Consider the following 27,647-nt stretch of genomic DNA (forward strand, 5'->3'; position numbering starts at 1 on the left):
TGTCATCATTAGGAGTCCCCCAATGTGGTGCCAGTGGGCACCATGGTGCCTGCTGGCATCTTTTATAGTGCTTGTCAAGCATTTTTAGAAAGGGGGGGGGGGTTTGCCAAACAAGGCTTCTGATTGACTGTGCTGATTTTAAAGTGCTTTGGCAGCAGCTGCCATCACAGCATGAGAATCTTGACTGTGACCGAAAGGAAGCTGCAGCAATCAATTTGTACTGGCTCTGCCTCCTGCAGAAATTTTGTGGCTGTGCCCACGACATACTGTTAGAATTCCAAATGTGCCCACAGGCTCAGAAAGGCTGAGGACCCCGATCTAGTCTATACTGAAGAATGCATAGCGGCAGAAACTTTCATGAGACTAGAACTTACTTTGCCAAATGCACGTCACACATCTGATGAAGCCAGCTCTGAAACATCAAATGTTATGCCGGATTTGTTATTTTTATTTATTTTACTTTATTTATAACCCTTTCTCCCCAATGGGATCCTAAAGTCACATACATCCTCCTCCTCTCCTCCATTTTATCCTCAGAAGAACCATGTGAGGTACGTTAGAGGAGGAGTATCTGACTGGCCCAAGATCACCAAGCCAGCATCCAGAGCAAAATGAGGATTCAAACCTGCTTCACCTAGATCCTAATCCAGCACTCTAACCGTTACTCTTGCCTTTACATCCCACTGGACCCTGGGTTACTCTGGCTGCAGCCACTTAACATGGTTCCTCCTTTGGAATTTATTACTGAGTGATTAAGACTGATAAAAGCATACAGCAGGAGCTAGGCAGGGTTCATCGAGCCAGAACTGCGTAGCTCACAAGGAGCAAGCTTGACATCTAATACCTGAAGAGATTCCCTTGCCACATAGCAGAAAGCAAAACAGCTTCACTCCCCCCTACTCCTCTAATGGATCTCACCTGGATAACAGATTCCTATAATACATGTTATGTTTCTTTAAAATGGCTTTGGGAATGTTTCACATTTAAGAATAAAGCGTCCACATTCTACTTTATCCCCATCATCTCTTCCTCTGGTGACATGCTGACATCTAGTGAGAGAAAAAAGGAACACACCAATAAATACCTGAATTCTGTTTGCTGTTTATAATTCTTCTGTATTCATTTTTAAAAATATTGTTATTGACTTCTATTTGTAATAAAGTGACAGGCCACCTCATTCCCCCCACCCTGAAGATGTACAAATATTTAATGTTTAGCTGGGTAGTGGTTTTACAAGTTGCAGCTGTCTTCTGTAGTATGTTCTGAGTGCATTTTTCAAAATTTCACATGCAAAGATGATGGTTACTTTAAGTGTAATGGCCTAAAACCCTAAGCCAGGGCCTCCCAATATGGTGATTGTGGGCATCATGGTGTCCGCTGATACCTTTCTTGGTGCCTTTATTGTATTTCATTCTCTCACTGCTCTTTTGCAGTGTATTTTTTAAATTACCTCTCTTCATCCCTGCATTTGAGCTTCCTCTGTATGTTTGGCTCCTCCTTCTGTGGCAGCCATTTTGGGTTTCTGCCCATCACCCTGTGTCAGAATTCCAAAGGTGCCCACAGGCTCAAAAAGGCTGGGGACTCCTGTCCTAAACACTACTATAACATGTAATCCTTTACATTATATGTATCAAATAATCCAGCTGGGACTGTGTCACTGTCTCAAAAACTTTCAGCTTTAAGCTCTATCTTAAAAGCATAAACAACTCTCATACTTAAAGGTGCAGTCTCTGTTTAAAATATTGCCTCTTTACATTCTTCTATGGATTCCTTCACTTGCATTCTTACAACAAGCATTTAATCAAGATAGCAATATATGGAAAATACACTGACTGCCCATGTCATCCTCCATTCTTTCTTTTTTTATATACTTTAAATTTTTTATTAATTTTTCAACCAAAACCAACAATCAAATACACACTCAACAACAAATACTTACAATGATATACGTACATTATAGTCATGGCATAAATATCATTCATGTTAAGTAGAGCGCCTTTGATTGTTTTCCACTGTTACACATTTCACCCATGTTTATAGTACATTATCATTCAATAAATAACTTATAATTTGTAATATAAAAGAATCTTCAATAATATGAAAAATTAATATACTTTTTTGGAATATACTCAAAATCTTCTTCTAAATTTATATAGTTAAAGAAAGGAAACCATTTCTCAATAAAGTTATTGTTCTTCTGTTGTATGTCTAATACTCTTATTTGTATAGCTAATTTATCTAGAGCTGCTACTTCCCACACTTTGGTCAACCATTGCTGTTTGTTAGGGGACACATCTCGTTTCCAATATTGGGCAATCAAGAGCTTTGCTGCCATCAACAAAAGAGTTGCTAATTCTTTCTTCAACTGAGAAAGTTTTATATTAGGCCAGTAATTTAAAAGAAAGGATTCTGGTGTAAAGGGAATGTCTCCCTCTATGATGTTGTCTACTATGGGTTTAATTTCCCCCCAAAATTTATTGATTTCCGGGCACAGCCACCAACAATGCAGAAATGACCCTTCCTGCTTACAGTTCTTCCAGCATTCAGGAGTAGGCTTTATATGTGCTAAAAAAAGCTTTTTAGGTGTCAAATACCACCTTGAAAAAAGTTTATAGTTTTGGAGTTTTAAATTTAATGAGTATGTGGTATAAAGTGGGGATTCCCAAATGGTCTGCCATTGTTCTAAAGTAAATAATATACCACAGTCTTTCTCCCAGGCCTTCTGCTGACTTGTGGTTCCAGACCAATCCTTAACATTAAGCAAGTTATAAATAGTTGATGTTAGAGATTTAGCTTGTTTTGGGTTCTTTCTCAACAAGTTTTTGAAAATTGTTAATGGCCTATCGATTATTTCCACAATTCTGGGGTTATGTAAAATAAAGTGTAGCTGTTGATATTGGAACCATGGGATTAATATTTTATACTGAGCTTCCAATTGTGTTTTTGTCAGCATTTGTTTATTCTTGATGATGTCTTGAAATTGGTATATACCAGCATCTCTCCAGACTCTAAAGTCCCTAGTTTCACGGCCTGGTTTAAACCATGCTTGTCCTAAGAAGCTTGCCATCGGTGAGATGGATGGTATTAGAGTTTTTTTATGTTTATCCCAGATTTTCAAAGTCAGGGATAAATATGGATTATCATCAGCAATAAATCGTCTATCTTTTGGTGTGTTCCAGATAGCTTCCCATAAGTGGTCCCCTAGTACATAGGATGCCTCAATTTTTACCCAGTCTTTGTCGCAGTCTTTCACTGCGTACCACAATATATTTTTTAAATTTGCAGCTAAGTAGTAGGCCTCCAAATTTGGCAAACTTAAACCCCCCTGTTTTGTTGGCCTCGTCATTAACTTAAACTGAAATCTTGGTCTTTTATGCGACCATAAGAATTTAGAAATGAGATTTTGTCTATCTCTAAATTCTTTGGGTGAAATATCACAAGGTAAATTATAAAATAAAAATAAATATTTAGGCAAAACAAAAGTTTTAATCATATCAATTTTTTCTAACAAGGTTAAATTAAGTTTATTCCATTGTTCTAAGTGTGTCTTAATAGTGCTATCTAGTACTTTAGTTAACTGTGTGAAGGTCCTAAATACAATGGTATTTGTATACCCAGATGTCGAATAGATTTTTGGACCCTCATCCTCCATTCTTCACAGAGTACACTGAAGTTTTACAGCCAACAATAATTCCAATATGTTTTTGAAAATACAAAGGACGCAAAGCAATGCAGCCCTCCCTCTCCTCTGAAAATGGAAGACACAAAACACAAGAGCCATTGGTGAAATGAATTTATTGTGGTAACCAAGCTAATGCAAGCTGCACATTAATGAACAAAGTAAATTACCATAATCAGGGTTTTTTTCCCAATGGGGAAACAAATTCAGAGCAAAATCATAAAGTATTATAGAATTAACAATGCGACCCAGTGCAGTTACTCTAAATTCATTGATTTCAGTAGGCCTAGACTGGGGTAACTGGGCATAGGACTACACTGTTAGATAAAACAAAACCAGGACACTGGCTTACCCTTACTCTAGCCTAAGTTCACTAATTCCATAGGACTGCATAGCAATTTTCACAAAAGCACGTCCCCTATTAGAATGAAACATTTCTACTTCTGAGGCCTAAGTTTAATAAAAGAAACATCAGGAAACTGGAGGCAAAGGTAGAGGGGAAAGCTGGAGTTTAAGAAAAACAATAATTATATCCTCAAACCCTTCTCATTTTGTTGCTTTGCTTTTTGAACCAAAAAAAGAAGAAATAGCTTTCATCCCACTCTTGTCAACTTTTGCGAGAGCCTTCTGAGCAGCTGACATCTTGTTTGCCTGAAAAACAAAGGGAAAATTAGGGTATATTGTCTACAGTACTTCAATTAGCTAGTCTAATTAAGCCATTTCTACTTATGATATTTTCCTGACACACAAAATAGAGAGCTGCACCAATGCAAAGTCAAAGCAGAAAAGAAACAATGGTGCAGTGGGAAATGTTTTATATTACATTTTACTCAAAGATCCCTTTGTATTTCATGTGCTGCTTCATCATAGGATCTGTAAGGCAACCATCTCTCAATACTCTCTTGCTGTGCTGAGAACAGCAATGCACTAAACAGAAAGCTTGTGAAGCAGCATGCAAACCATGACAAAGCAGCATGCAAACCATGTAGGAGATCTTTGAGTGATACATAATAATTTTTAAAAATTTCCACTGCATGATCATTTTTTTCTTCTAATTTGATTCTTCATTTTCCACATATACCAGTTGCATAGATCTCTAAACACCTGTACCTGAATGAAAACACATACCTTACCATTACACATTTAATTTTTGCTCTTAAAGAGAATACGGGAATCTACAAACTCACTGGACTACAGCTGCATGTATGGGAAATCCATGACAAAAAGGGTCCATCATTTATTTGCAATAATACAGGCTTCCTTGGGAATCAGATTACACTGGATGGCCTAGGTTAACAATACTTTCCCTTGTATTGTGCAAGCAAGTTATTGCATTGCGACCACCTGTGTCCATAATTACATTACTCTGATATACTTGAGAGTAAACCCTAAAATAGGATTTAAACTCAGTGAGACATACTTCCAGGTAAACAGCAATGGACTGATTCCAAAGTCCATTGCAATGCTCACATGAACAGTCTCATACATAAATATGGATTGTGGTTGTGTGTGTGAAATAAACCAGCAAAATGAATGAATTGCTTTTAAAATCATACTGCAATGTAACTTGAAAATTCAGATAATAATGTATCCCTTTTAAAAAGTGAATCCTTTGAGACCACATTTTTTCATTCTTTTTTCAGTTTTCTACTTTCATCTGAATCAGTTTTTAAAAACAAAACAAAACATGTTTGCTTCTTTAATGAGAAGAAACAACATTGTTCTTTTATTTGTTCCTGCATCCTGGTTCACTAGCAATTACTATATGCTTAAAAACTAGCCTTGACCTAGATAGCCCAAGTTAGCCCAATCTCATTAGATCTCTAAAGACTAAGTAGGGAGACCAGAGTCCCTATGCAGAGGCAGGCAATGGGAAACCACCTCTGAATCTCTCTTGCTTTGAAAACCCTACAGGGGTTGACATAAGTCAACTGTGACTTGGCAGCAAACAAAAAAACACAAACCAAACCAAAATAAGTTAGGGTTGCCAGGTCTGTGTTGGGAAATACTTGGAGACTTTGAGGGTGGATCCAAGAGAGGGCGGGGTTTGAAGAAGGGGGGGGGGGCTCAGCACGGTACAGTGCCATAGAGTCCACCCTTCAAAGTAGTCATTTTCTCTGGGACAGCTGATCTCTGCCAGCTGGAGATCAGTTGTAAATGTGGGAGATCTCCAGGCCCCACCTGGAGGCTGGCAACCCTAAAATAACTAGTTGTTATAAATATAAATTCATATAAATAGGAGAAATCAAGGTAACAAGATGCTATTCTAAAAAGCAGAACATTATTTCTCTCATTAAAGTTAAAATCCCCCCATTAAAGGAGTTTTCTATAAGAACACAAAACTGGTTGCTGAAGTGTAAGGGAGAAAACCCATATACACAACCTACCTTTTTGCTTTTGAGGTCAATTGTATTAAACTTGGTATAATCTTCCTCAGCTTCCACAGGCGCATCTGACATTTTTCTTTTCTGCAATGTTAGAGTGACGATTTGTTCTATAAACCACAACTGTAGTATTTTTCCATGTGGTTCTTCAAAATAAAAAAAGGACTTTACCTTGTGCAGTCAAATAGACAGAAAGGGATGCCCACACTCATCCAAAGTAGGAGCCCAGTCGCACCTTTAAGACCAACAAAGTTTTATTCAGAATGTAAGCTTTTGTATGCATGCAGACTTCTTCACTATTACACTATTTTGCCATTGGATTTTAACTTTGTACCATTTTGCATTCTAAATCACTACCCACCAGCTATATGTAACTCTGCTCACTGTACCTCATTCCTTGTCTGGAGAAGTGTGCATGCATACGAAAGCTTACATTCCGAATAAAACTTTGTTGGTCTTAAAGGTGCTACTGGGCTCCTACTTTGTTCTATTGCTTCAGACCAACACAACTGCCCACCTGGATCACACTCATCCAAAGACACAGCGGCTCTGGACTTAACTACTGTTCCTGAGACCTGTCAAGGTGGTGTGTGCTCCTGGCTGAAGCTTCGATTCTCAGGCACATGGGAAGAATTCAGATAAGGACCACAATGTACAGAGAGAGGTGGGCTCAGCCTTCCCTACCATGCAATTTTTCTGACCTGAAACAGTCCAGGGGAGCTGCTTTTTGCCCTGTTGGGGAAACTCAGCTATAGTGATCGGCTACACCAGAGGCAGGAAACCCCTGGAATAGATGCCCACAGCAACATGCCAGACCATTTTGCTTGACCCTCATGGCCAGATCTCCACTCAAGCAACTGAAGCACTGGCAGCACTGCTGGGGCCGGCAGTGCAGGAGAGAGCAACAGGCTTATTATGTCTGCTACTGACTCCCACAACTGCAAAGCCACCGGCTGAGTCCAAGGTGAGACACTGGTAGTGCCACTGGAGTTTGGGCTGCTCCAAACAACTGTGGTCAAGCATGACCCTCATCTCCCCACCTGCATTTTGCTAGCTGAAACTCTACCCTCTTCAAATTGTAGATATTGCATCTTCCCCTACCCCGCCCCCATCCTTGGGCCAAAAGGACTGCCTACCCTTGGGCTACACACAAGGTTCCCCACAAGGGTAAATTTTAAAATTTACATCAAAGGGCCCCAAGTTGACACTTTTCCTGGCACCTGTCAAGTTTTTCTAGAAAGTGGGCAAGGCTAGGTAAGGCTTTTGTCCAACAGGACTTCTGATTGGCCACTGGAGATCTGCTTGGCTGTGCAGACTAGTTAAAAGTTGCTTCGGCAGCAGCTGCCACCACAGCACAAGGATCTTCACTACGTGACTGAATGTAATGCAAGAAAATATTTTTAAACAATATGTTCATTGTAAAAGGCATCCTGTTAAACAAGACCTTTTCCCTGAAATGTTAAAGAGTTACCATTAGAGTTAAGCATGACCCCACTCCCAGACATTCTGCAGTTAGCTCCACCTCTGGTAGCAGCCATTTTGTGGGTGCAATCACTATCCTATGTCAGAAGTCCAAAGGTGCCCATAGGTTCAAAAAAGGCTGAGGTATCCTGAGCTCTTGACACGCAGCAACTCACAATCAGAAAACATAGAAATAAAATACAATAAAACCAGGCAAGCCTCCATTGGGAGGAGTTCTGCAGTGCAGTGAAAATAGTATATTTGGAAGATCTTAATTTTCAGGTGGGAACATATGGGATAAGGCAGGGATCCTCAGTGTGGTCCCTCTGGGCAACATGGTGCCCACTGACACCCTTCCTGGTACCCACCAAGTGTTTTTAGAAAGTGGGTGGCACCAAGTGGGGCTTATGCCCATCAAGACATGACTGGCCACAGGAGAGTTTATTGGCTGTACAGATTTTTAAAAGCATTGCTTTGGCAGCAGCTACCACCTCAGCACAAGGATCTTCGCTGTGTGACTGAAGACAAACTGCAGCCGCCATTTTGTGGCTGGCTCTGCCACATGTGGCAGCTATTTTGTGGTTATATTCACCATGGTGTGCCAGAATTCCAATGGTGCCTACAGGTTAATTTAGGTTGGGGAGACCTGGGGAAAGGTGATTCTTTGTTGGTTAAAGTTCACCATATGAGTTTTCAGCTTTCATTAAAGTAGCTGGAATTTGTTCATCCAAAGGAGCTCTGTGAAAGTCTTATTACATCTGTCAGTATGTTTACAGAGGACAATGGAGTGCCATTGCTGGAAGTTATTTGCAGGGATTACAGACTTCCAGATGTTCTCCATTAAGAGTGAACTGCGTAATTTATTTAGACATTTGATTTGAAGTGTATCTTATCCCAAACACTATGGGCAGGTAACAACTTGTTACTCTTATGAACATGTACTTGAAGAACAAAGTTCACACTTGTGAGACATGTACCAAAAGGTTGCCTGAAGTGGAATGAATAAATCATTTAACCATTGAATATGCAACAAATCCAGGTGGAAGCCATGTCTGCCTACCAAACTTGCTCATGTGATAGTAAACTAAGTACTGAAAGAGAATGAACCAGAGGTTTAGTCTAGGTAACAAGGGTGTGGGGAAAAAATAACATAAAGGCCTTCTTAATTGCTTTCTCCAGTGACTTCTAAACAGATCTGTCACAGTGTACATGTTTACTCCTCTCCTGTGTAAAACTCATTAATGGCATCTGATCCCTGGCAGCTCCTTACCTTTGGCAGGGGCTCCTTTGGAGGAACAGCAACTTCTGGAAGACTACAAGGCAAAAAAAGGAGACGTTTATTAATCTTTGCCATTATATTTCTACATGTACAGGGCAGTTTGATCCTATGGACTGGTTCTGCACAGCACATCTAGCAGAGGAGCCCCTTTCATGAGCAGAAGGTGCCTTGCTATTTGGGTCATAGAAATGGTGGGCATGACAAGGATCAAAGTTATTGTGTTAGGCTGGGCCTTCACTGTGTAATGAAAAAGACAGATCCTGCTTCTCAAAATATAACTCCTGCCCCCAAATCTATATAATTAAGGGGCGGGGAAACATTACCAGTCACAGCAACTGTGTCATGAAAGTTCCTCTGCCCATCACAAAGCCCTATTATATTTTTCACTCACCGTAAATATTTAGATAGTGTAGTACTCAGGTCTTCAGCAATATATTCCGATATTAAACCATGAGCGTAGCGAATATAGTCCTCTGAATGACAGAAAAATGAAATAAGATTGTATTTTAACCACATATCTCATTTCACCAAATAATTATCCAAAGTATGCTCAGTCTGTTTCTTTCTTTTTTTTAATCAGAAGCTTCCCCACTTAGTTGTTCAGAACAGCTAGATCTGTCTGATTTTACTGGACTGACAGAAGTCATTAGCTTCCATGTTGCTCCACGTGATACCTTTTCTTAGGCCAATCAAAATGACACAATACAGCATGCAAGCTTTCGGGTTCACCAGAACTCTTCAACAGGCTAGATCTTACAAAAACACAGTAATAAAAAGGGTGGGGGGAGCAGCTGTCTCATGACAGCATTCTGTGCTTTATGCTCTTGTAGGCTTCAATTGACCTTATAATTCATGCATTGCCTTACAATTTTATCTAGCAATGTTAATACTATGACCACTAAGTGATTCCTTTGCTCTCGGTCTACATAGGATCTGTGGCTCTTGTTTGGTGTTTGAAATATACGGGACCATCACTGGCTTCTGCTGGGGGGTTTTTATGCAGAGAAACTGATGGTCAGGAGGCTGTCTGGCCTCTGAAAGGAACAGCCACTCATCCGAGCCTATGGGAGTGTTGTACCAGCATCCAGTAACCTTTCAGAGGGGAGATGGAATGAGGGAAGCTCAGCAGGAAGGCATTCAGATCTGCCTCAAACAAAGTGATAGTTTTGGGTCCACCTCAACAAAAGAGCAGACAGTTTGAAGGGTAGCTTTGCCTGGTAGCGTGGCAGAGTACTTTAGCTCTGCGTCTGAAAGTGGCCAGTTGTGAGGCCTGTCTCTGGTAACAGACTACTCCTACCTCAGTGATCTCCATGTTCTACTTGTTGCCACAAAAATTACCTTATGGCAGTGAATCCAAAGACTTTACACTTGCTGCTCTAAAAACATCTTGTAGCTCAATGGAATGTTTACAGTTTAAAACAAACATGGTTCCACAAAATCATAGGAGGCTGTGTGGGTTCCCTTAGTAGAAAAGGCCTGTCATAGACACCGTTTGTCACTTCTTGCTCCCCCAAAACTAAGATGCAACCCAACACCTGCACCATTTTAAATCTACATCCACTCAGCATTAAGCACAGAATGTTGGTATGAACAAGTCTTTAAGATCATGACCTGAGACATCTGCTTCCCCCTACTTACCTCTTTGAAAATTTTTGTACCATCCAGCCTGATGAAGAGTCCTGGTGAACTTGAAAGCTTGCACACTGTGTTGTGTGGTTATTTACATGGATTGTGTTCTTGTTTACAGATATTGCCAGCAAGACAGAGATTTCCAAAATATATTTCAGCATGCAGCCTCATCTCTAGTATTACAGACAACAAACACAGCCCTGATAGATAAAAGCTGAATCCTATGAAGCAAGAAGGGGCTGCAGTTATGAATCAAATCTCTTCTCCTTTCCCCAACATACACAAATGGCAAAAGTTGTTTCAGAAGATCAGGGAGGTCCTGAGAAACAGAGTGGGACACAGCGCAGAGTTGTACCAGGAAGGGGAGAAAACTGGCAGAAATCTTCTCCCCTAAACAACTGTTCCATTCACAGAAGAACTCCAGCAAGTGGGAAGGAGACAATTTCTACCGATTTTCCCACAAGGCTGCCCACTCTGTTCCTAAGGGTCTCCTCCCCTGAGGTTGCAGAAAAAAATTCCATGAGCTCCATTCATAATTCATAGCATCCAAACCAGTTATTTTATATAAAGAGCATTCTAAGCCTTCATTTTTGCAGTTTTTTAAAAAAAAAATAAGAGCATGCAAAAGATGGACAGTCCACACTTGTGGCCCTCTTATCAGTACACAGCACCTTTGGCCTCAGCAGACCCAATTGCAGACCCAGTACCACAAGCATCTACAATACAGGTTGGCAGAGAAGAGGAAGCTGTATTTATTTACTTTCTTATAGCTTGCCTTTCTCCCTAAAGGGGACCCAAAGTGGCTCGCCTCATTCTCCTCTCCTCTGTTTTATACTCACAACAACCCTGAGAGGTAGGTTAGGCTGAGAAAGTGTGACTGGCCCAAGGTCACTCAGCAAACTTCCACAACAGACTGGGGATTCAGACTTGAATTTTCCAGATCCTAATCTGACACTTAAACTACTAAACCACACTTTGGGTCCCCACTGGAAAGAATGGCAGTGTATAAATGAATAAAAACAAATAAATCATAGCATTCTGAAAATGATACACTAAGAAAAACAAAATTGTTTTGTTGGCCAGAGCTGCCAACTTTATTAAGCAGTTTTCTTTCTATTGTCACTTAATCCCCTTACCTTCTGTGGCACCAATGAGCTTCTTACTACTGATAAAAGTAGCAGATTGCACCTTTCCTCCTACGCTCACATCATGGTCTTTTAATACTTTCACAGTCTGGTTAACCTGACAAAAGGCAAAAAATATTACCACTATAAAATACACACATAAATGCACCATCATTTTTACTGCAAATCTGACCACCACCATCTCCAAGAGTTACTGGTTGACATTCATTTGGTCCCACTGAGACATGGGTTGCTGTCTTTTACAGTCACGCCTTTGAAATAAATAAGATCCACACAACAACAAAGAAACCTCAAATGATCCTGAAAAATCTCTATTATTTTGAAGGTGACTTGCAAGAAAGTTCCTGGCATGCTGGGATTACTACATCATTGCTACTGTAGCAGTGAATTCAGCAAGCTACTATTAAAAAAATAACAAGTAACCGAACTTTTCTCACTGCAACAAAGGTTTTACCTGATCACATCTTTGCAGTGACTGAACTATGGAAGTACTACAGCACATCTGTCATGGTAATCAAGCAGCTGGGAACAGTGCTTTAAAAAAAGCTACATGGAGAGGGGGGAATCTGGCATGACATTTGAGCCCCTATTTTAGTAAGTGGGAAAATGTTTTAAATATGGAATTAAAGGCTTGAATCCTAAGCCCTGTTTGAATTGCACCCTTTTCTTTGTTGCAAAGGTAGTAATCCAAGGCTACACACCTCTGTTCATGCAAGATCAATGAGGACAGTGCTAGAGGAACACAGTCCACAGTAGAAGGCTGCCTTCACAATGGACAAAGAGGACTGCAAGTGATAGGAAGACCCAAGCCAAGCTCCATTAAACCCTTAAGAAACCCTAATTGGTGTGTTTGGCAAGCCATCCAATGGCTGGTCCTCTATTAAGGACCTCTTCTCCAAGGTTTCTAATCAATTGCATTGAATGCACCATCACTTCAATCCTTGCCTTTTAAATTCTGTTCCTTGCCACAACATTCTGGAGCCCTCATACTGCAATTGCAATATATTATACAAAATTTGTGATCCTATGCAAAGATTCAGCATTAATCTAAATGTTGAGCTTTTAGGATTAAAAGGTACACATGCTTGCTTTGGAAAGTGAAGTCAAAAAGTGAAGGACACTATTATCCTTTTATGACATAGCTACTGCCTCAGTAACTCACTCAATCAGTGAGCTGCTATGCAACAATAAGGTTCCTTAGAAAACTGCTTGTCCTGATGGCCAGCCAGTCTCCTCTCAAGGGTCTGTAAAACAATTCCAGGGCCAGGTGTCAAAATACAGTTCCAGGTGCAGGGCAGACAATGCTTACAGCTTCAAGTTCAAAGGGCAATCAGCAAACCTGGATACAAAGGTCCAGGTCAGGGTCAAAGACAAAGAGGACAGAGCAGAGGCAGTAAGGTCACTCAGTTTGGTGTAGTGGTGAGAGCCAGTTTGGTGTAGTGGTTAAATGTGAGGACTCTTATCTGGGAGAACCGGGTTTGATTCTCCACTTGCACCTGCTGGAATGGCCTTAGTTCAGCTATAGCTCTGGCAGAGGTTGTCCTTGTAAGGGAAGCTGCTGTGAGAGTCCTCTCAGCCCCATCTTCCTCACAGGATGTCTGTTGTGTGGGAGGAAGGTAAAGGAGATTGTGAGCCGCTCTGAGATTTGAAGTGGAGGGCGGGATATAAATTCAGTATCTTCTTCTTCTTCTTCACTAACAGAAAACTTGCTTCCAAGCAGCCACTCCCTTCTCTGTTGCTTTTAAGCACCATGCTGCTCAGTAGTTTGTACTGAGTCATGCCCAGGCCAGTTGCCTCAGACCCTCTCTTTCATGTGCTTCTCCTCACTGTTGGCGCTGAGCTGGTGCTGTGCTGCCAGGCAGGCCCTGAGTCTTCTGTCTTGAAGGTCTCTCTTCATCTTCCTCCTACAGCATTCCTAAGGCTCTGGTGATGTGTGTGTGTGTAAACTGACTGGCAATTGGGGCCAGTGAACTGGTTCCTGGCTGAGGATTGATGTCTGGTCCCTCAGAGATGCCTTGCTTCTGTAGCGCCTCTGGAGCTAGCTGTGGGTTGGGGTCAGGTCTGCTGGCTTCCTCTTACTCAGAGGAGCCTTCAGCATCTCTTTGCTCTGCTAGGCTTCACTGGTTCATAACACCGCTATACTTTTCAATTTTATTCTATGTCCTTGCCTTTCAGTTCAACTTAACACAGATAACTATCAGAAGCCAACAATTCAGAGAGAAAAAGCTGCCTTGGTGGTCCTAACTAAGAAGAAAAGCAAGATATAAATGTTGTCTATAAACCAATAAAAAGCCTTTAAGGTCAAATACAAAAGAAAGGTACCTTCTTTGTTAGCCACTTCAATGTTTTCTCTTCACTGTATTTACAAAATTTCCTACCACCTGTTTCTGGGGTTAAAGGGAAAAGAAAAGGTATTTGGTTTGCACTTCCATGATATTAAAGAAAAACAAAACTACAACAAGGGATTTATTTCAACATATATTTAAGGGTACCAAGTTGAGTGGATGAATTATGCTGCATGTGACCCAAAGATTCAGAATGTCAAGTTATAATCCTGGCATTTATAAGTGCAGAAAGTATCTTACACAGCTGTCGTTTCACACATTTTAAAAAAGCCCTGTATTAAAAAAGACATTCTCCTTAAATTACTGGAAAGAATGTAAAATCAAATGGTCCTTCTATCATTTATAGAAGCAATGTCCAAAATATATGGACTGAAGTACTCTCAGAAATTACCAGACTTTTTCATAACAGTATCTACCCAGATCCAAAACAAGACAAATTACCAAGTCTGCCTGTTTGGATTAAACATGGACTTGTTAAGTTCCCTTCTCAAATCTTGTACCTTTTTCTTCCACAACATGATGAATAGACTTTGAAATATCTGTACACTGTAACAACATTGTGCAGGACGAGAACTCTGCATCTACCAGAATTTGATCCAGTGGCTGAAACTTTCCTTGCTGCAGAAACAAAACAAAACACAGTGAAAATATCAAAACAATTTAGAAGAACATTTAACAGACGCATTTTAATCCCCAGATAATTTAATTCCAAGATGTGAGAAAGATGAATAATTTACTCATTACCAAATGATGTTAATAAATTAAAGAGAAAAAAAAGAAAGCCATTTCAGACTGGTTAAATGCAAAAAGATAACAGGGTTCTTCAATTAAAATGATTTTAATTATTGCTTTACAAAAGGACAGTCTTTTAAAGTCCAGTTTATCCTGAAAGTTCACATGAGATGGAGGGCAGAGGAGAAAGAGACCACAAAGCCAAGGATTCCCTGGATTCAATCCGGTAGTGCTAAACTATGGTTCATTTTATTTATTTACTTCATTTATACTCTTTTTTTCCAGTATGGCTCACAGTATTTTCCCCTTTGCTAATTTATCTACACAAGATAGGTTAGGCTGAGACTGTTTGGGACTTGCCCAAGGAGCTTCCACGGCAGAGTGGGGATTTGAACCTGGATCTCCCAGATCCTAGTCTGACCTTTAACTACTACAGTATACTGGTTTGCCATTATGTGAACAGCAGAGCAACAGAAAGTCCTGGAGAACCACCACAATAATAGAAATCTTTCACTTCTCTCACAATATAGCAATTAGAAGGGGCTTTAGGAAATTCCCTTTCTTTGAAGAATTCAGCCTCTAGTTCAGGGATCACCACCATGGTGCCTGTCAAACCCTTTCCTGGCACTCAACAAAGTGGGCAGGGCCAGGTGAGGCTTCTGCCCAGTAAGATTTCCTATTGGTCATGAGAGATTTCCCATTCCTTTCCTGTCAGCCATGAGAGATGTGATTGGCTATGAAGATTTTTTTAAATGTTGGTATTGGAACTGCCACCACAGCACACTGTGTGACCAAAGATAAGATATGGCAGCTTTGTTTGTGGCTAGATCTATCTCCTACAGCAGCTTTTTGTGGCAGCCATTTTGTGCCTGTGCCCACTGTGAATTCCAAAGGTGCTCACAGGCTGGGGACCCCTGCTTTAGTTGCTAATTATTTTGGTTGCAGGAGGGGAAAAACATTCATTAATGCCTTATTTAGACCCCTCCAGTTACCTACCTCTTTCTCTGCCTTGGCAAGGTAAAACAGCACAAGAAATAAGGGATCCACTGGTGTTGCAAATAACAGGCGTCCATCTGAAGATCGAAGAACAGTTGTCACAACTAGAATTGTAACACATACTTTTTTCATGTAACTTAGTGATGAAGACAGCCTTAGCGCAAGTGGACCTTCAATCTGTGTCTCTGCTCTTCCAAAAGATTTGAAACACATGAAAATGCCTCTGGCAAGTAAGAAAGATCAGTTAAAATTCCAGAGTCTAATCAGAGCACCCCCCACATGTAAGTTCAAAATAACATAATAACATACCAGTACTTTTAAAAAAATGCTTTCGCTACAGTACAAAGATAATTGCTGTGTTACTATTCCTCATGTGCTTCCTCATCTTTTACTCTAGATGCATGGATAGATCTTGTATCAATAAAGGCAACTTTGACATTAGAAAATAATTCAATAGTAACAATTTTAAAAACAATCTAATGAAAGCTGAACAGGAAAACAGCTTTTGGAATTTTGTGCTGTGAAACACCCATATGGAAACCAAGGTGATGTCCAGCAAAGCTGTCATTTATTTATTTATTACTTAAATTTCTATCCCGCCCTCTCCGCAAGCGGACTCATTCACCAAGCAATGCTTGTTGCCAGTGCCCTTTGCACCTAAACAACTGCAGAATTCTTCATTCTCACCATTTCTTCATAATTCAAGCTACAAGTGGGAATGCAACTGAGCTCAGTGAATCAGTTTCCCCTCAGCCATTCTCTCTTACCTCTGCCAAAATTGGCATTACTGAGGCAGCATGAAGAAAACCTTGCCTGAGAAGACTTGGCAGTTGTGAAAGTGTACTTGCAAGGCAAGCCATGTTTGTGATAAATGATAGGACACTAAGTGTGGATTCTATAGTTGCCTGGTGTGCACATACATGCACAACCTTGCCCCCAAATACTTCATTTTGCACAAAAACACACATCTGGGTTTCATGAAAACAAAAAATCGGTGGTAAACAGCCAACTTTCCCACACAGTCTCACCCAATTCCCCTCCTTCCTATCACTCCTATCCCACATGGCTTTTGTACACATAGGATCTATGCTACCTAGAATATCCTTTTTTGGGTGATCCTGCCCCTTTTTTATACCAGTACTATGGCAACAAAGAGTCTTCCTCCATCACATTCCTGTTCCATACAAGAGTACTTTGACTCAGGAATCTGTTATCTGAAAAGCTATAAAGCAACAGTGCCTGAACATCATTCACAGCAGGAAAGGGTAATAGGCCCCTCCATTCCACTCACCCTGCTGGACCGTCTGACCAATGAACCATGAGCGATATTCTTCATGGTAAGCTTTTACTTCAAAGAGCTGACCAGCATCACTGCTGAACAAGTACAAGGCGGCTTGTCCTATTTTTTTAAAAAAATTAAAACATATAGGCTTTCATTGACTTCCTTCAGCACTGTTCTCTGCTCAAGCAACCAAGGGGAGCCCCAAGGTACTGGCAGGATGGTCAAGACTATTTTATTTATTTATTTTACACAATTTAGACCAGCAGAATCCCAGCATGTCTGGCAAATTCTAGTCCTTTTTCCTGCCTGGCCTTTGGTTTGTTGGCACACCAACAGGTAGGCCTTACAATTTCCCCCATCACACAGGTCAAAAAAGCGGAACACCTTTGTTCAATTTAAGCTGTAACAACCCTACAACATTTAGGCAAATAAAACTATACAGCAATATGCACTTGCCAGCCATGGAATCCTTTCTAAATGATTTTCAATAAACATGGTATACTATGTACAGTTCTGCTCACTGTATCTCAAAAAGGACACTGCAGAGCTGGAAAAAGTACAGAGGAGAGCAACCAAGATGATTAGGGGAATGGAGCACTTTCCCTATGAGGAAAGGCTGAAGAGGTCTTGGCTTTTCGGTTCAGAAAAGAGACAACTAAAGGGGCACATGACAGAGAGTTATAAAATTATGCATTAGGTGGAAGAGTTTACAAAGAGAAATTTTTCTTCTTCTCCCAAAATCCTCAAGGCTTTTCTTCTTCTCCCAAAATCAATTCAAGGGCATCCAAGGCAGTTGATGGACAGTAGTTCAGTGGACAAAAGGAAATACTACTTAATGCAGAGAGTAATTAAAATGTGGAATTTGCTGCCAGAGGATGTAGTGATGGCCACAGGAATAAACAGCTTTAAAAGTGGATTAGATAGATTCACGGAGGATAACTCTATCAATGGCTACTAGCCATGGTGACTGAGAGGAACCTCCACATTCAGTGGCACTAATCCTCTGAATCCCAATGCCAGGAGGCAATATCAGGGGAAAGCCTTGGCCTCTATGCCCTGTTGTTGGCCCTCTAAAGGAGCTGGCTGGCCACTGTGTGAGACAGGATGCTGGACTATATGGATCATTGGTCATCCTAATGTACCTCACAGAGTTGAACGTAAAATGGAGCAGAGCAGAACAATATAAGTAGCTCTGGGTCCCCACTGGGGTGAGAGGTGGAGTATAAATGAAGTAAATGAAATAAATAAATAAATGTAATAATATCAAACTTACCTGTACTTGGGTTCCGTAGCCTGGTAAATAATGGCCCACTGCCAGCCTTCCTTGGTGGATTAACAACAGAGACTGAAAAAAATTCAATTGTGAAGACTTATCATTAAACCCCTTAAAATATCTGACAAACTAAGCAGATCTGCTCAAAATCCTGCTCAGGCCTACTTAGTGGGACTTACTCCCAGGAAAGTATTCTTAGAACTGCTCTGTGAATCTGAATCTAGTTTACATCAGTGCCTTTAGAGATAAAGAATTGTCCCTCAGTCACAGGGTTCCCAGATCTGGGTTGGGAAATTCCTGGAGATTTTGGGGGTGAAGCCTGGGGAGAATGGGATTCGGGGAGGGGAGGGAGAAGAGAGACTTCAACAAGGTATAATGCCAGAGAGTCCACCTTCTAAAGAGGCCATTTTCTCCAGGGGAACTGATGACTGTAACCAGACAGCCAGTTGTAATTCTGGCAGATCTCCAACCACCACCTTGAGATGGGCAACTCTATGTAAGGCCACTTCCAATTCTCTCTTCCAACCCTGTAAAGCTACAAGCTACATTCTGTTTTTTTTGTTTGTTTTTTAATCTGGGTTAAAACAATTTATTATAATGTAATATATTATAATGGCATATTATCATTTGTTATTGAAAGTTAATACACATATATAACATTTTCTCCACCTCATCCACCTTTTGATGACCCCCGGCAGTGCCAACCCCTTAACAAACAACTCCCTATTACTATTTTATTTAATTTGTTATAAGGTAATAAACTCTATCTATTAAAGAATCTTTCTTCATAAAGATTCCAAAGGCTATAGTTGTAGTCCATCTTCATGATAGTCCTTCTAAATTCTTCACAAAGAAACGAAAAAGTTATAATCCAATAATCCCATTTTTAAAACTCTAATCCATATATAGTTTTTTTTTAAAGTTAACCATTATCAAAGATCACCAAATGTCCTTTTACGTTCCATTGTTTTTCTATATACTTTTGGAACTTTCTCCACTCATTTTTAAATTTCTCTAGTTTTTCTTCTTTTAAGATTCTTGTAAGTTTGTCCATTTTACTCCAATGCATAACTTTTAAAGTCCATTCCCACATTTCTGGTACTCTGTCTTGATCCCTGGATATAAGTTATATCGGAAGGATAGGGAGGGAAGGGTTGGAGGTGGGGTGGCTCTGTATGTCAGGGAGGATATACAATCCAGTAAGACTGAGGTCAGAGAATTAGATTCCCTTCTAGAAATGCTTTGGGTTGAAATAGAGGGCCCAAAAGGAAATTTAACTATGGGAGTTTGTTATCGCCCACCAAATCAAAAGAGAGAGGACGATTATAATATGATGGAAGGCTTAAAGATAGCGGCTAAACGTAAAAACTGTGTCGTAATAGGTGATTTTAACTACCCGCAGATTGATTGGGTCAATATGTGTTCTGGTCGAGAGAAAAAGATTGAGTTTCTTGATGCTCTCAATGTCTGTGCTATGGAGCAGATGGTCTCAGAACCTAGAAGGGGTGGGGCAATCCTGGATTTGGTCCTAAGTAATGCCCAAGACTTGGTGAGAGATGTAAAAGTGATTGCGCCGCTTGGGAGCAGTGACCATAATGTTATTGATTTCACCGTTTGTATAAATAGGGAGTTGCCCAAAAAGACCGCCACAACCATGTTTAACTTTAAAAGGGGTAAATTCTCTGAGATGAGGAGGCATGTGAGGAGGAAACTGAAAGGAAAGGTAAATACGGTCAAAACCCTTGGGGAAGCTTGGAGACTATTTAAAAATATAATCCTAGAAGCTCAAATAAAATACATACCACAAGTTAGGAAAGGCACAAACAAGCATAAGAAAAGGCCTGCATTGTTAACAAACAAAGTAATGGAAGCTGTAAAAGGTAAGAACGACTCCTTTAAGCGGTGGAAAACCAGTCCAAGTGAGATTAGTAAAAGGGAACACAGGCTGTGGCAAATCAAATGCAAGTCTGTGATCAGGCAGGCAAAAAGGGACTATGAAGAGAAGATTGCAAAAAACATAAAGACCAACAATAAAACTTTCTTCAAATATATTAGAAGTAGGAAACCAGCCAGGGAGGCAGTGGGGCGCTTGGATGACCATGGGGTAAAAGGATTACTGAAGGACGATAGGGAAATGGCTGAGAAGCTGAATGCATTTTTTGCCTCCGTCTTCACTGTGGAAGATGAGAACTTTTGCCCGTCCCAGAACCACTAATATTGGAAGGGGTGTTGAAAGACCTGAGTCAGATTGAGGTGACAAAAGAGGAGGTCCTACAACTGATAGACAAATTAAAAACTAATAAGTCACCGGGTCCGGATGGCATACATCTGAGAGTTCTGAAAGAACTCAAAATTGAACTTGTGGATCTTTTGACAAAAATCTGTAATCTTTCATTGAAATCTGCCTCCGTTCCTGAGGACTGGAAGGTAGCAAATGTCACCCCCATCTTTAAAAAGGGTTCCAGAGGAGATCCGGGAAATTACAGGCCAGTCAGTCTGACTTCAATACCGGGAAAGTTGGTAGAAAGTATTATCAAGGACAGAATGAGTAGGCACATTGATGAACACGGAACATTGAGGAAGACTCAGCATGGGTTCTGTAAGGGAAGATCTTGCCTCACTAACCTGTTACATTTCTTTGAGGGGGTGAACAAACATGTGGACAAAGGAGACCCGATAGATGTTGTTTACCTTGACTTCCAGAAAGCATTTGATAAAGTTCCTCATCAAAGGCTCCTTAGAAAGCTTGAGAGTCATGGAGTAAAAGGACTGGTCCTCTTGTGGATCAAAAACTGGCTGAGTAATAGGAAGCAGAGAGTGAGTATAAATGGGCAGTCTTCGAGGTGGAGGACGGTAAGCAGTGGGGTGCCGCAGGGCTCGGTACTGGGTCCCATGCTCTTTAACTTGTTCATAAATGATTTAGAGTTGGGAATGAGCAGTGAAGTGGCCAAGTTTGCGGATGACACTAAATTGTTCAGGGTAGTGAGAACCAGAGAGGACTGTGAGGAACTCCAAAGGGATCTGTTGAGGCTGGGTGAGTGGGCATCAACGTGGCAGATGCAGTTCAGTGTGGCCAAGTGCAAAGTAATGCATATTGGGGCCAAGAATCCCAGCTACAAATACAAGTTGATTTGGTGTGAACTGGCAGAGACTGACCAAGAGAGAGATCTTGGGGTCGTGGTAGATAACTCACTGAAAATGTCAAGACAGTGTGCGTTTGCAATAAAAAAGGCCAATGCCATGCTGGGAATTATTAGGAAGGGAACTGAAAACAAATCAGCCAGTATCATAATGCCCCTGTATAAATCGATGGTGCGGTCTCATTTGGAGTACTGTGTGCAGTTCTGGTCGCTGCACCTCAAAAAGGATATTATATCATTGGAGAAAGTCCAGAAAAGGGCAACTAGAATGATTAAAGGGCTGGAACACTTTCCCTATGAAGAAAGGTTGAAACGCTTGGGACTCTTTAGCCTGGAAAAACGTCGATTGCGGGGTGACATGATAGAGGTTTACAAGATAATGCATGGGATGGAGAAAGTAGAGAAAGAGGTACTTCTCTCCCTTTCTCACAATACAAGAACTCGTGGGCATTTGATGAAATTGCTGAGCAGACAGGTTAAAATGGATATAAGAAAGTACTTCTTCACCCAAAGGGTGATTAACATATGGAATTCACTGCCACAGGAGGTGGTGGCGGCCACAAGCATGGCCACCTTCAAGAGGGGTTTAGATAAAAATATGGAGCAGAGGTCCATCAGTGGCTATTAGCCACAGTGTGTGTGTGTGTGTGTGTGTGTGTGTATGTGTATATATATATATATATATCTTATATACTCGAGTATAAGCCGACCCAAATATAAGCCGAGGCTTCTAATTTTACCCCAAAAATCTGGGAAAACTTATTGACTCGAGTATAAGCCGAGGGTGGGAAGCGCAGCAGTTACTGGTAAATTACAAAATTAAAATACTGGTAGATACCAATAAAACAACATTAATTGAGGCAGTAAACTATTGTTCTGCAAGTAGAAAAGAGGGTCAACCTAAACAATATGGTATCAACAATAACTAAAAAGTACAAAACCTTAGCTCAGGTAAGGGGTCTGAGCCGGCGGATGGGGTGAGAAGCCTCGGGGCCAGCGTGGGCGAGGCTGGGGGAGGCCTAGGCCCCAATCCGTGTGTCCGGGGAAGCCGCGGGAAACCAGCAGCTGCTTTGTAGGCGGGCGGGCAGGCAGGACGGCTTCCTTTCTGCTCCTCTCGGGCTTCCCAGGGTCTACAAGACGGCGCATGGAAAGGAGTCCCCCGCCCACTTGCAAGGAAGGAAGCAGGAGGTAAAGAGGGAGGAAGGAAGAGAGCCCCCGGGAGGGAGGCAGAACTCTTGGGGCGCGGAAACAAGAAGCCGGGGAGCGGTTTCCCGGCGAGGCCGGCGTGCTGTGGCTGCTTCACCCGGAGGCCTTCGGGGAATGGAGCAAGCGTACTGGCAGGCAGGCCTCCCCAGCCAAGGAGCTGCAGAGAGGGACAGACGGATTGCCAGCCATTGTCCCCCTCAAGCTCAGTCGGCGGAGAACCACCCACGGCCCCCCGCCTGGGATCCCGCCAGCCACGCTTCTGGCCGGGCAGGCAGCTGATTAATCAATAAAATATGCAGGTATATGGGCAGGCCGGATAGTGACTCGAGTATAAGCCGAGGAGGGGGTTTTTCTGCCCAAAATTTGGGCAGAAAAACTCGGCTTATACTCGAGTATATACGGTATGTGACGGAACCGGCCCGATTCTGCCTTCAGACCCGGTCCCGTCAGCTCCCTATTGAGTCGCCAACTCCTGGAGGGAGCTATTTCTCCTCCTGCCCCTTGGGCTCGCTGCCACCACCTGCTCAGTCTCGGGGTTCCGATTGAGAGGAACAGGACTCCCAATCCCCCTCTCCGTCTATGAGGCTAGGCCTCCAGGTCCTCTGCCACCCTGTACTTGGGTTTCACAGAGACCTCAGCACTTCTTTGGGGCACCCCTGGAGGATTGGCACCTTATCCAACTGCATGCCTTCCCCCTTCCCCGGGGCCCCCTTCTTAAAAACAGCGTGGTCTACAGCGGTCTGGGGATCTAGGTGGTACAGAGATTGACTGCCAGCATTTAAACAGTAAAAATATATTTATTTAAAAAGAGAAAAAGATAGGAAAACAAAAACAAAACAAAAACAGTTGCATTTAAAAAGTTAGCAAAGCACAGCACAGCTCAGCACCCGTACAGCACACAGCATACAAAGAAAAGTTGATTATAAATGCATCCTGCTGGCCCTGATCTAAACTTGCCCTGTCTTGTGAATTACTTACTTAGTCTGCCTGCCTGGGCCCTCCCAGGCAGGAGCCTCCATTGCTCACCACATGCTCGCTCGAGCGCTGGCCTCCAACTGCCTTTCTCTTCCTGCTAACACACATGCCAAGAACAAAAGCACTTCCTGCCTCTCTAGGAGATTTTCCCCCTAGCGTTGTTGGTTTGGCTCTGGAAGGGAGGGGGGGAGTGAGGGGAAGGCTACAAAGCCTGCTGAGGGATTTACTGACCCCTGCCAAATGAAGCACCACCACTGACTAAAATGGCGTTTCTCCACACTTCCCCCTCCTTAAATTCTGAGCCGGAGGGGTTGCCTCCTACAGAGGTGACCCCGTAGCAGAATCCAATCAAACAAGGAGAAACCCATTAACCAAAATATTACACACACATTCAGGTATTTCTCCAATAATACACAAAGTCCAGCAACCTAGGTGCCCATGTCCCTTCTGGACAACAAGTCGCATTGCTGCATTCAGAAGGAATGTCCAGTCTTTAAGATGTACTCCTCCATCTCCCAGGACCACCTCTGGAGTTTGGTGCTCTCCCTCCGTTGCTGCTGTTGCTGGAATGAGTGGTCCATCAAAGGAGGAAATTCCTGGCCCCACATATGAGGTTGGAAACTGCCCAGTTCCCACACAGTTGCCTCTTCTTTATCCCTCATTGGTGGAATGTTCCCTCTGTCCACTCTGTCCTCCCAGAAAACTACCTCTGGTGCTGCAAACAATTGCTGTCCCAGCTTCTTTTTGTCTCCTTCCTTCCTACCTATGGGCAACACCATGGACCTCGCAGAGAATGGCTGTGGTATATTCACCTGCACCACTTTAACTGCCTTTCCCATTTCCTCCATAGCCACCACATAAGTAGCCTCGTCTAGGTCATCCACAATCACATGGGGTCCCTCCCATTCCATTTTCCATTCACCAGTATGAAGGGGCAGGAAAACCATCACCCTATCCCCTGTCTCCGCTTCTGAGAACTCCACTTTCTGGTCCCTTGCCACCTCACACAGTGGTTCCAGCCTAGGGTCACTTTGAACCTCAGACAGGAACATTTCTGGCTCCCCCAGACTTCCTATCATCTGTTCCTTCAAGCCACCCCTAGTCCCACTGTTTCCAGAACACCCAGCCAACGTTTGATCTGGGTTCTCCGCCCCCTCAGTTGGTTTTTCAGTGTCAGCCAACTGAGCTCCTTCCTGCCTGGAAGGCTCCACAGCATCCTACTGCCCTTGCGGAAATTGGCACCCCTCTTCCCATTGGGCACACCCTCCTGCAGGGCTTGAGACAGGCTGGTCCTCCCCCTCCCTGGTTGGTGGTGAGGTGGCTTCCCTAAAGTTGCCTTCCTCCCCCCACCTTCCCCTGAGGGTTTGGCTTGGGTTCTCAGTCCCCTCGGTTGGTTTTTCAGCACTACCCAACTGACCCCCTTCCTGCCTGGAAGGTCCCACAGCTTCCCAGGATTCCTGTCTGCCCTGCTTCAAGACGACCTGTTTTGAGAGCGTCTCGGACAATCCCACTTCCTGATCCACAGCTACTTGGTGAACCGGTTCCAACCTAAGGCCGCTCCGGACCCCCTTCTGGAACCACTCCTGTTCCCCCAAGCCTTCAGCTATGTGCTCCTCTGAGCCCACATTAGCCTTGCTGCTCTCAGAACCTCCTGTGAAATCTCCACTCTCCACCTTGGTCTCTTCAGCATGCACATCCTTTATGCTAGATAGGTTCCTTTCCTTGCTAGGAACATCGACAGCCTCCTGCTGCACTTGGGGAAAGCTACACCCCTCTTCCCCTTGGGAACACCCTACTCCAGGGCTTGAGATAGGCTGGTCCTCCCCCTCCTGGGTGACTGCCCTCTCTTCGTCCTCAGTAACCTGGGTTATTTCCCCCTCCCTGGTTGGTGGTGAGGTGGCTTCCTTAAAGTTGCCTTCCTCCTCCCACTTTCCTCTGAGGGTTTGGCTGCGGGTTACAGCATTGATAGAGTACTGGCCAACCAACAAATCCCGGCCCAATAACACTGGAACTGTTTGTTCCTTCATTACCCCACATTCAGAATAGGATTTACCTTCTTGTGGAGCCAAACCCCTGCTTTCGGGAGTGGTCTGGCCCCAGTTTAAACCTTTTAAATACAGTGGCTTTATAGGCCGCAAAAGTTATCCCGCCATCTTCCATAGGCATGCTGTGATAGATGGCTGAGAGTTCTCCAGTCAGGACGCTACAGAGGTAAGACATATAGTCTTCCTCTGCAATCCCCCACTGTTTGGCTGCCCTCTCAAAGTTGGAGAGGTATGTGGAGGGGTCTTCTCCCTCCTTGTACACTGCAAAGTCTTTGGGGGTGACTTTGATCGTTCTGCTTAGTTCAGCTTCCAGACGTAGCACCTCAAGCTCATGGCGACGTTGCTCTTCCTGCTCCCGTCTGTGGATTTCAGCTTTCTCTCTTTCCTCCCGTCTGTGGATTTCAGCTCGTCTCAGCTCCCTCTCTCTTTGTCTTTCCTCTCTCTCTCGTTCCTCCTGTCTGCGCTCTTGGTACGCCTTGGTACGTATTCTTGCCAGTTCCAACTGTAGCTGCAAGATTACTTCTGACTGGGTGGGGGCCACTTTTGCAAGTGCCCCTGCATGCTGATGATACTCCAAAAGGAGGTCTTTCATATCTACTACAGTCATGTTGTCACACTCCAGCTTGTGCTTTGCACACTCTTCCTGGAGCTGTGGCTTTGTCATCTTCAGGATTTCCCGCATCTTAGCACGCTCCATCCTAACTAGCTAAACTTTCCCTACTCCAGTTGACCCGAAAATAAAACAAAACCGCTGTTGCTTCCTCTGGGTGCTTGCACGTATCAAAAAAATACAAAAATGCCTGGCCAATCAAGTTCTCTGTTTGTTCACATCCCACCGCTGCCGCCAAGTGTGACGGAACCGGCCCGATTCTGCCTTCAGACCCGGTCCCGTCAGCTCCCTATTGAGTCGCCAACTCCTGGAGGGAGCTATTTCTCCTCCTGCCCCTTGGGCTCACTGCCACCACCTGCTCAGTCTCGGGGTTCCGATTGAGAGGAACAGGACTCCCAATCCCCCTCTCCGTCTATGAGGCTAGGCCTCCAGGTCCTCTGCCACCCTGTACTTGGGTTTCACAGAGACCTCAGCACTTCCTTGGGGCACCCCTGGAGGATTGGCACCTTATCCAACTGCATGCCTTCCCCCTTCCCCGGGGCCCCCTTCTTAAAAACAGCGTGGTCTACAGCGGTCTGGGGATCTAGGTGGTACAGAGATTGACTGCCAGCATTTAAACAGTAAAAATATATTTATTTAAAAAGAGAAAAAGATAGGAAAACAAAAACAAAACAAAAACAGTTGCATTTAAAAAGTTAGCACAGCACAGCACAGCTCAGCACCCATACAGCACACAGCATACAAAGAAAAGTTGATTATAAATGCATCCTGCTGGCCCTGATCTAAACTTGCCCTGTCTTGTGAATTACTTACTTAGTCTGCCTGCCTGGGCCCTCCCAGGCAGGAGCCTCCATTGCTCACCACATGCTCGCTCGAGCGCTGGCCTCCAACTGCCTTTCTCTTCCTGCTAACACACATGCCAAGAACAAAAGCACTTCCTGCCTCTCTAGGAGATTTTCCCCCTAGCGTTGTTGGTTTGGCTCTGGAAGGGAGGGGGGGGAGTGAGGGGAAGGCTACAAAGCCTGCTGAGGGATTTACTGACCCCTGCCAAATGAAGCACCACCACTGACTAAAATGGCGTTTCTCCACACGGTATATAATTTTTTGGCCACTGTATGACACAGAGTGTTGGACTGGATGGGCCATTGGCTTGATCCAACATGGCTTCTCTTATGTTCTTATAGTCCACATTTGCGCATATAATGTCCATGCAGCAGAAAGCATATACCAAATTATTGTTCTGTCTTGCTTTTTCCATTTGTATCTGGTTCTCCATTAGTTTACAGTCTAATAGTAATGCCTTCTCCTGCATTTTTTGAATAGTGGAATCCACTTTGTCCATTCTTGTATCTTGGTCTTTCACCTTTTCCTCCACCTCTTGAACTTTCTGAAATGCTGCTTGAGTATCTTTTCTGAGATCTTCAATGTCTTTTTTAATTTCTTCTGTGCTGGACTCAATATCTTTT

At 42.9% G+C, this 27,647-nt stretch overlaps 1 protein-coding gene across 2 annotated transcripts in view; it reads right to left on the reverse strand.

The window, feature by feature from the left end:
* Nucleotides 1–919: 919 nt before the first annotated feature.
* The window catches only part of RNASEH2B (ribonuclease H2 subunit B), a 34,581-nt gene continuing 7,853 nt past the window's right edge, over nt 920–27,647 (reverse strand). The window contains exons 2-11 of one of the 2 annotated variants that reach the window (XM_060233343.1): nt 18,206–18,277; nt 16,942–17,049; nt 15,651–15,727; nt 14,423–14,540; nt 13,900–13,964; nt 11,569–11,674; nt 9,195–9,276; nt 8,795–8,837; nt 6,067–6,147; nt 3,779–4,330 (exon numbers count right to left, since the gene is read on the reverse strand). In XM_060233343.1, the coding sequence (XP_060089326.1) occupies nt 4,226–4,330; nt 6,067–6,147; nt 8,795–8,837; nt 9,195–9,276; nt 11,569–11,674; nt 13,900–13,964; nt 14,423–14,540; nt 15,651–15,727; nt 16,942–17,049; nt 18,206–18,277 (857 nt within the window). In that variant the 3' untranslated portion in view covers nt 3,779–4,225. Of the gene's footprint in view, nt 1,050–3,778; nt 4,331–6,066; nt 6,148–8,794; nt 8,838–9,194; nt 9,277–11,568; nt 11,675–13,899; nt 13,965–14,422; nt 14,541–15,650; nt 15,728–16,941; nt 17,050–18,205; nt 18,278–27,647 lie in introns of those variants that run through there. The other variant, XM_060233346.1, reaches the window with a different exon arrangement.

The sequence above is a fragment of the Heteronotia binoei genome, chromosome 1 (genome assembly GCF_032191835.1).
Source record: "Heteronotia binoei isolate CCM8104 ecotype False Entrance Well chromosome 1, APGP_CSIRO_Hbin_v1, whole genome shotgun sequence".
NCBI lineage: Eukaryota > Metazoa > Chordata > Lepidosauria > Squamata > Gekkonidae > Heteronotia > Heteronotia binoei.